This window comes from Podarcis erhardii (assembly GCF_964252035.2).
Source record: "Podarcis erhardii genome assembly, chromosome: 1".
Classification (NCBI taxonomy): Eukaryota; Metazoa; Chordata; class Lepidosauria; order Squamata; family Lacertidae; genus Podarcis; species Podarcis erhardii.
Window position 1 is genome coordinate 82,355,552 of NC_138497.1, and position 9,794 is coordinate 82,365,345.

The following is a 9,794-nucleotide window of genomic DNA, read 5'->3' on the forward strand; positions in this document are numbered from 1 at the left end:
CTCACTGGTAATACTTAGTTAGATAGGTATGCATTAAGTCTGTGAGGAATGCAAACCAAAATTCATGTGCTTTATATTCTTTTATTCTACTGTTATTAATGTTTCAGCTTATGGGGAGGGAGCATAGTGACTAAATTTAGTCCCAGCAAGTAAAAACAACCTTGAGGGAATCATTTTGCCAATAGATGTTGTCACGTTCATGCCACAGGGGCCAAGCCGACCTGGTTGTTTGCTCTGTCAAAGACACAGTAGTACTCGCGGATGAAGACATCCCCAAGGATCCACAGCTCACCAGACTGAGTAGGAATGCTGATGGACTCAAAGCCACTTGTGCAATAGCCATTTTGGCCCTGAAACAAAGGGAAACAAGATACAGTTAGTGTTGGCTTTTGTGTCACACCACTTGAGTAGCTTCACTGGCACGGGAGACCCTTCACAGAGCATCTATGTTGAAGTGAGGTTGGGGGCTGTGTGGGGACTGTCCTGTGATTGATATAAGGAGGGCTTTATGGTTTGTGTCACTCACTGGACACCAGCTGTCTCCCTAGCACACCTTCCTATCATTCAGCCATGTGTTGCTTGAATGCTTGTGCATTTTATGGAATATGGCATTAGGAGATTCTCTCCCCCCTCCCCACACCCTGCAGGTTCACACTATACATTTAAAGCATATCCAAGGCACATGGCTTCTCTCAGAGAATCCTGAGGACTGTAATTTCCCTCTAACAGAGCTACAATTCCCAGTACCCTTAACAAACAACAGTTCCCAGGATTCTTGGGAAGGAAGTCATGTGCTTTAAATGTGCATTGCATGCACTTCAAATGTATGGTGTGGATCTTTCCTAGGTTTGTATTATTGAATTTATATGATATTATTACCCCTTCATGGATCTGATTCCTATCAACTTTTCATAGAATCATAGAACTGTAGAGTTGGAAGGGACACTGAGGGTCATCTAGTCCAACTCCTTGTAATGCAGGAATCTCAAGTACATCATCCATGACAGCTGGCCATCCAACCTCTGCTTAGAAACCTCCAAGGAAGAAGAATCCACCACCTTCCAAGGAAGTCTGTTCCACTGTCAAACAGCTCTTCCTATCAGAAAGTTCTTCCTGATGTTTAGTCAGACTCTCCTTTCTTGTAACTTGAATCCATTGGTTCGGGTCCTAGCCAGCAGGACTGATTTAATCAGCAGGCTGATCCCTTCACAGAAACAATTCGAGAAAATTCCAGGTTAGATGAACCATGACCCTTACCTGGCGAATGTAGGCACTGGCAGGCACAGGGAACTCATAGCCATTGATGGTAAAAACAATGTCAGGTAGGCTGTTCATGGCACTGCAGCTGACCTGATGTGGAGTAGAACAAATAAAAAATAACAAGATTAGCCATGTGGCACTGTGCCTTCAAATGTTGAGAACAAAAGGAAAAGCCAACAATTAGTCTAAGTGGAAGGGCCCTGGGAAGGACATTAGTTAATACAAATGGCACCTTCAACATAAATAATGTTGCAGTGTGGAGTTCCTACTGTTCAGGATTCCAGCCACTCTACTTCATTCCACTCCACTCCATCCCTGATTTTCTGCTCCCACCTCAACAATTCAGTGTTCCATGGCCTTCATTGGACTGTATCTGGAGTCCCACCACCCTCCAGGTTTCCTAAAGATTGTTCTACTTCTGCAAATCTTGAAGGCTCCTCAAGCCTTTCTCTGTTTCATGGGTGGTGCTGTTCTGGCTGCAAAAGCAGCAGCACACACACACTGAACATTGCAAACAGAGGAAATGATTATGGCAGCTCTGGGGTGGAGGTGGGGGATGCAGTATAGAAAACAAATAGCACCAATCAAATCATGAGGGCAGGGTTGGAACTGGGCCGCTTGCCACCACAGACAACATTTGTGCAACCACCTTCTTGCACAACCATCCCATGATAGTGCTAGCCGGCTGGTGTTTGGATGGAAATGACCTTTTCTTGGCAACAGTCTAGTTCGGATCGAAAAGGGAATGCTCCTGCAGCAGAAGATCTTTCTTAGGGAAGCTGTTTGCATCCACCATAACAATAGCACCAAAGTAACTTTTTTTTCTAAAACTCCAAGCATCTAATTATTATTTTTTTAAAAAGCCTCAGACTCACATATATCCATATTTACCCTGCCTTCCAGCCACGAGCAGAAGGTTCTTTGTGCAATGGAGAAAGGTCACAGGAAGGCTGAGGAATAACCAACTTGCCATTCCCCTTTTCTTTCTTCATAATCTGATTTTGGCCTACCTCACAGGTGAGGAACTTGTGGCCCTCTTAATGTTGCTGGACTACAGCTCCCATCATCCCTGGCCATTGGCCATGCTGGCGGGGGCTGATAGGAGTATGAAGAGCCACATGTTTCCCACTGCTGGCCCACATCAGTGCTTTTTTAAAAACAACAACCACCACCCAGGAGTCAGAATTGGCATTGAACTCATCTCTCTCTCCCCGCCTCTCTCTCACACATGCATACTCTCCATCATATCAGTCTCTTTGGTACCTTTGGAAGCCTCCCTTCTTTCCTTACCTCACCGTTGCTTGCACCAATGTAGTACTGAATGTTAGAAATGCCTTGAGGGGGACCAGCCAAGAGGGAGGTACCAGTGTCAACAATAGCTTGGCAGCCGCCGGAACATGCAATAGCCTGGCCATTCATGGTGATGCTGAAGAGAACACAGGTAGGTCAAATGTGACAAAGAGAAAGCAACCTTCATCTTTCTGCCCACAAGGTGCCCATGAGGAAATGTGGGAGAAATGCTCTCGTGAGATCCACCCATTGCGTGTAAGGTACAACTTTCCATGGCTGCTCTCCCTGCCTCTGCCTCTTTCCTGCTTGCTCTCCCTCCCTCAGCTATTCTCTGAATCTCATATGTGTCTCAGCTGATCACATCATATTTTGCACCTTCTTCTTGGTGGCCTCTGACTGAAGTGATGACTGAAGTTGTCGTTACCTGTCCAGAGTGATCTGCCAGTAAGACTCAGAAGAGAGAGGCACCCAGTAGAGGTTCCCGGAATAGTAGGATGAGTCGACACCACCGAACATCACAAAGCTTCCACTCTGGTCATTGCTGAGAAGAAAATGACAACAGAGGACATTAAGAACCTGCCCGATATAAGGTGGGACTCTTTGTCCACCTAGGCCATTACTGTCTTCTCTGACTGGTTGCAACTGTCCAGAATCTCAGGCAGAGAGTCTTTCACATAGCATAGGGTGCTTTCAGATGATCTGTTTATTGAGCATTCATCCTCATTTGCTTGCAGGGAGATTTGATGATGTTGGATATTTAATAAGCATTCATTCCTATTTGTTTATGGGGAGGATAGATGGCGTTGCATCAAAGCAAGTGTTATCCACACTTTCTACTGCATTTCCCCATCAATTTCCTTATTGCAAATAAGGAAATTACTGGTATTCTCCTTATTGATCTTTTGGAGGAAATGGGCTTGTTGCACAAGAGCTCCAAATAAGCTTTCAGTATGTGACTGAATCCACCCCAAAATGCTGGCTGAGACTGATGGGAGTCAGAGTCCAACAACATCAGAAGGGACACAAGTTTGCCATCCATGCTGTTGTAAAGACTATGGTGTCAGAGTAAGTAAAGAGCAACAAGCACTTATAAAAAGTGTTACATCACCACCATCATCTATAAGTTGTAATATATTTAGTAGTTGTCCAGCTGAGCCGTAAGTGATGCTTGATATGGTGATGGCTAGTGAGGAATAAAGTCAGAATCCCCAATATTTTAAAAAGACTTGCATGCAGTTTTGTGCTTAGACATGAAGCTAAATTTGGTATTTGGGTCAAATTTTGGACTTGCTATCCAGCACAAGTTTCCCTGCTGCTGAGTTTCTAGAAACAACCTACTTAGTTCTCATGTCCTCTGTCCATTAGCAATGGGCCCCTGCTCCATCCCTTTGTGGGGAAATGCTCTCAGATAGCTCATACAGTACTTACGAACTCAGGTAGACGGAAAAGAGATCCTGAGACACCAGACCCTCGCTCATCATGTTGTCAAAGACAGGAGTTGCACCAGAGGAGGCAATGCTGGGGTAAGCCAGACCCAAGATGCCATCAAAGGGGGAATAATAAAGGAAAGTGCCAGGCTCGGTCTCACTCAGGCCAAAGATCTGGTTGGTGACCTCAATACTTCCCACCTATGTGCGAGAAAAGCTACAGTCAGATACATTATGAAATTAAATGAAAATATTCCACTTCCTAGCTGATATATGTGCTGCTGCTGGTGGTGGTAGCAGCAGTGATAGGCAGTACTTTTTGTTAACCAGGCAACATAATGAAGGCTAGGGCTGCCGTACATCTAGAATTTCCCAGACATTTGGAATTCGTCCATCAAAAATGGCGTCTGGGTGGAATTTTCAGAAATCGGTTGAAATGTCTGGGAAAACCCAGGCATATGGCAGCCCATATTGGAAGTGTTGATCTTTGGCGAATTTCCAAAGGGGGGGGGGAGCTTTGAAATTTCTCTCTCTGAGATTTTGAAATAAAAGCTCAACAACTTTTGTGTCCAGATTTTTACTTTTTGAAATATAGCAACCCCTAATAAAGGCTCTTTTTTTGCTTTTCAGCTGGTGTAATCTTGAGTGTGAGCTGGAACTCCCCTTCTTCAAAGCTCAGCTCATCCACAAATTGGAAAAGTAGCCTTAGGTAAGCCACTCTCAGCCTCCTTACCTTAACATGGGAATCATAATAGTGGTCTGTTGCAAGGACTGCTATGATATTGGCCTGGCTTGGACCTAATGCTAAACCATAGTTTTAGTACTACATGAGCAATCCTCCTCTGCCATGGAACAAAAGAAAAACTCGTTTCCTTTTTTTAAATTAATCATTTTGTCATTATTTTCGGACCTGGAACTGCTGATAGCTTAAACTATGGTTTATTGAAGAAGGCCAGGATCAGAAACCATAGTTTGATCTTGGATTATTTAAATAAGCCATCATTTAAATTAACCACATTTTGACACAACAAGTCTGAACCAGGCTCATTTGTGTAGCACTAAACTGATTCTGAGTTCTATTCAAATGGGACCAATGTTTGCGGAGTCCTTTGAAAACCTAGGAAAAGCACTGTGGGTGGAATTCATCATTGTGCTATGGTGAATGTTTTGCAGTTTGCCAGATGGAACGATCTCCCCTCCATCTGTTTTGGGTGTTCTCCTGACCCCTCTCCCCAGAAAAAATGGGGGGGGGGGTGCACTGCTGGGCAAGTTGGGGAGGAGGGGGGAGCCCCACTGCGCAAACAGAAACCCTCAGGCAGATATTGCACTGCCAGGACTCATTAGGTAAATCCTATTCTATACAAACATCCTTTTTCAAAGAACCTTCTACTAATTGTGCAGGGAATCTATATAACAGGGAATCTAGCATAACTAAGTGCAAGCTGTAAAGTATAGAATATGACTTGTAATGCAGATTCTGAAAGGTGTTCTGGCTGAGGCTGATGAGGAGCATAGCCCAAAATATCTGAAGCTCACCAAGTTAGCAAAGAGTGATGTATTTTAGTTCTATGGTTCTCAGCAGTGCTTTGCTTCTAGAAAAAAGAGGTGCCTGTACAGCATACCCTTGAGTACCCCCAGAAAAAAGCACTGGTTCTCAGTCAGTACTGCTCCTCTTTATCCACCTATGCCCAGTGTTTAGCTGCCCATCATTCTTTGTCCCCCAGCAGTTTACCTGGACGGTGTCATAGGCTAGGAATCCAGTCATGCTCCCGGTGCCATATGTGACGGAGACACTCTGGCTGGTGGCCTGGTAGGTGGAGGACTGTTGGGGGTTGAAGCGGTTGTGGTTTGCTGAAAACACAAAGGAGTTAATCCGTGATGTTGTGGCGTTCAGGTTTAACATGTATACAGACGTGAGCTGCCTCAGTACTACAATGTGAAAGCTCTTTCCTGTAACCTCAGCTGAATGGGAGCTGGCTGTGGTTGTGAGGGGAAAACACCTGGCCAGTGCTAGGGGGAATGCTCCTCTCTAGCCGGTTGAGTAGATGCAGAGAGAAATATCCCCTCATGTCACTTCCCCAAATATTAGGGGTGGGGAACCTCCAGGCCCAGGGGCCGAATGCAACCCTCCAGGCCTCTCTGCCTGCCCCTGAGGACTCCTCCTTCCCCATCTCAGGTCATTCCTTCCCCATCCCACACTCCCCAAGGGATTTTGTCTGGCTCGAATGTGTCCTTGAAATTTGTTAATGCCTCTTGCTCTGTTGGGTGGCGATTGGAGTGTGTGGTATGTGTGTGAATAGAAACCTCCAACTTTGTATGACTGGAATGACTGTTCACCAGTCATGACATGGACAGCTTTTGCGACCCGGAGTGGGCTTCCCTGACCCATGGGGTCATGCCTGCCAGCTGCTCCAACCCCATGGCTGTCCAGGTTATCCAGGTGATGTGCACCAACAGCCAATTGGTTGCGGCCCCAGGGTGGAGCTGGGAACCAGAAAAGGAAGCTGCCAGCGATGCTGGTCAGCCATTCTGGTCAGAGCATCTGGAAGAGTGGTTTGCGGGTTGTTGCTAAACTTTTGCAAGTGGTAGGCCTTTTCAGCTGTTCTGAATCTTGGCGGCGAGGCTGCGATTTTAGGCCTTGGGCGGAATCCTTTAGTCCATCAATGTAACCAAGGGGTAATGCAGTAGCGCATCTCTCACACGGCAGCATTAGCAGGGCCCAGTTAGAGGGGTTTTATGCTGGGTACCACTGACCATGAGTACTTGGTGCATGGTCAGAACCCCCATACAGGAGGAGTTGGGGGGCCCAGCCACATAAACTTATGTTCTGTGGTGTCCCCCTGAACTCCTACCAACCCATGCTCTTCCTTAGTTCCCCGGGGTCAGAGAAGGATACACACCCAATACCTAAGCCAAGGTTCTCCTACATCTGAATTTTAATAAAGTTGTGGCCTAATTTAATCCCATTACATGCTGTATATGTATCTTCTTATTTGCAGGGCCTGATTTCTGGGGAGGGGGACTGCGACTGGGCTCGCAATGTAGTCTCATTTAGCAGTTGTCTATCCCCTTTTACCTCTGGCCCCACACACTGCTGACATGAGGTCTCTGAAAAGTTGCCCTCGGGCTGAGAACGGTTCCTTACCCCTGCCATATGTGAAGATAGACCTTGTGTTGTTGTTCCACCTTGATTCCCTTTATTGCCACCTGCCATGGGCTAGTCTAGGCAACTGTCCACTTAAGCCTAATATTAGGGCTGCATTTTGCATGACCACTATGAATATACGTTGAGGAAGTGATTGCTAGGAATGGGCTGAAAGGATTACCCAGTCCATTCCCAATTCTAAAGGCTACTTACAGCAGGCTGAGCTGGAGCAGTACACAGAAGGGACCCACAAGTTGGAGGAGCCGGTGTCAAAGAGGACTGTGAACTGCTGTGGTGGAGTACCGATGTAGATGGTGCCAATGTACTCAATCTGTGGGGGGAAGAAAACAGGGTGTTATCATTACTATTGCACCACAGAAGATTCACCTGGAGACAGAAATTCTTCCTGGTGACCCGTTTATTGAGCATCCATTCTGATTGGTTCATTGGAAGCTCATATGGCAAGGGTGAAGAACAACTGGCCTGTGGGCCAATCCTGGTCCACCAGGAGTCCAAGCTGGCCCTCAAGACCACTTTCTCCAAAACACAGCCACCTGCCCATCAGCTGACATCACTTGTTACATCATCTGATAGGCATGAGGGCAGGGTTAAATTCCATGTTGGCTGTGCATACATGTTCCCTGTTGGGAACAGGGTGTGTGCAGTTAAATCCTGCTCAATTTGGCAGGAGTCCATGCAAACCACTTCTGCATTCAGGAAGGGGTTTGCATGGAAACCTTTGCTAAAATGATGCCTGTTCTAAATACATTATACCTCAGATCTAAGGGTGCTTTAGGTCTGCAAAATTGAAGTGGATTAAAGTGCTCCATTGACCTAGAGCAACAAATCTGCTTTTTTTAAAAACCTGACTTTTGGCCATTAGAAAAATGATGGGGAAAGTATGGGATGAACAAATTATTAACAGAAAGACAGGTAAACACCTTGCAAGCAGATCAGGATGAATGTTCATTGTGGTATAACTGCCCCATAAATAAACAGAGCAAATGCTCAATAAAGTCCAGGCATAGTCTAACTACCACATAAGCTTTGTAGACGCAAATCAATATGAATGCTAATAAAAAGGTCATCTGGAGAAGTCCTAAGGGTAGTCTCTGGCAGTGGAACACTAAGTGCCAGGATAGGAGTGGCTCAGTGAAGGATAGAAGTGGCTGAAGAACAAACCAAGGATGCTTAGCAATGGAGATTTGGTGTGGGAATTTTTGGAAGGGATAGATTGGGTTGACTGGTTACCAAGATGTAGGTCCCACTCCTGATCTTCTCCTTTTCAGATTTTAATTTTATACTGAGTGAACCAATTTTGCAAGCACATAATAACCCTGGTCAGTTCCTTCTCTTTACCAAAATTCAGTAATGTATTGTTTCAGTTATAACCTATGAATAAAGAATACTTACATCCATGTAATTCTCCAAGGGCTCAGCGGCATTTGCGTTGCCTTGGCTGGGGAAATACTTTGAGCCCAAGTTGTGAGGATGTTTCTCCAGGTATTTTTCCAGCAGCCCATGTTCTTTAAGGTTTTGCCTCAGGGATTTCCCTTTCCTCAGAGGGACCCTAAACAACAAAGAGTGAGAAGGGGGAAAAGAAAGAAAGAATGCAAGGTGATAGGAGAAAATATATATTCTAGTTCTTGAAGCTTGCAAAGCAAAGTTTGTTTTAGGACTTTCAGTATTTGCAATGTAGTAGGCCTTGGAGATCCTAGTCAAGAATGGCTTCACCAAGTTTTCTATAGAAAGATGGCACCTTCTACCCTAGGAATGTACAGGGTTTTTGTAGCTGGCTAGCTGGCTGAATAGATAAAATTTTTAATGCTTTCTTTAGTTTTGGGGGGTAGAACTGGGACACAGCAAAGGGTTTATGGCTTGCTTGGTATCAGAGACAGAGAGTTTGCTGAAAGAGCTTGTTGAACCAAGTTTAGAGCCTGGTTAGGATATGTGGCCCTCCAGATGTTGTTGGATTCCAGCACCCATCAGTCCCAGTTAGCTTGGCCAATAGTGAAGACTGATGAGAGTTGTATCTAATAAAATCTGGAGGGCTATAGCTTCACCATCCCTGGTTTAAACATAAGGCTGGATGTTTCTGAATCAGAGTGTACCTCCTTTCCTTCAAGAAAGCTTAAACCCCAGTACTTACTTGGTCACCAAGCACTGGGAGAGTGCCACCAAGCCCAGAAGCAAAAGCAACTTCATGATGTCTCCTTTATCCCCAAGCCGCTGATGAAAATGAAATGTGGGTCCCAACTGTAGAGCAACACAGCAGGGTGCTGCTTCTTATATACATGAAGCTCCAAGTCTTTCATATCGTATTTGCAACTCCGATAAGAAATGCAAACCTTCCTGATAAGATTTTTTATGTCCTTAAATAAAAGGCTTAGAGAACGTTTCAAGTTCATTCATTTCCATTTGCATTAGGATCTTGACCTAAAAGGGTGCTGAAACTCATGTGACATTAAAACCCATCAGAATACAATGGCAGGTGTCAAGGGCACTTACATAATGCATTGTATTCAACGAAGTCCTACTTAGAGTAGACCGATTGATATACCTGGGCCTAAGTTCACAGTGTCTATCAATTCCAATGGGCCTACTCTGTGTAGGACTTAGTTTACTAAAAAGAAAATATTTTCTTCTTATAGTACTCAGGACAATAAGCACAA

The 9,794-nt window shown here is 45.0% G+C and overlaps 1 protein-coding gene across 1 annotated transcript; it reads right to left on the reverse strand.

Moving 5' to 3' along the window:
* Nucleotides 1-67: 67 nt before the first annotated feature.
* LOC309339016 (pepsin A-like) lies at nt 68-9,422 on the reverse strand. The gene is made up of 9 exons (XM_081856648.1): nt 9,272-9,422; nt 8,536-8,692; nt 7,336-7,453; nt 5,710-5,828; nt 3,979-4,178; nt 2,975-3,091; nt 2,551-2,686; nt 1,258-1,350; nt 68-350 (listed from the first exon to the last, which is right to left on the reverse strand). Exons 1-9 carry the CDS (start codon nt 9,325-9,327, stop codon nt 198-200), a joined length of 1,149 nt encoding a protein of 382 aa, XP_081712774.1. The 5' UTR covers nt 9,328-9,422; the 3' UTR covers nt 68-197.
* Nucleotides 9,423-9,794: the final 372 nt, after the last annotated feature.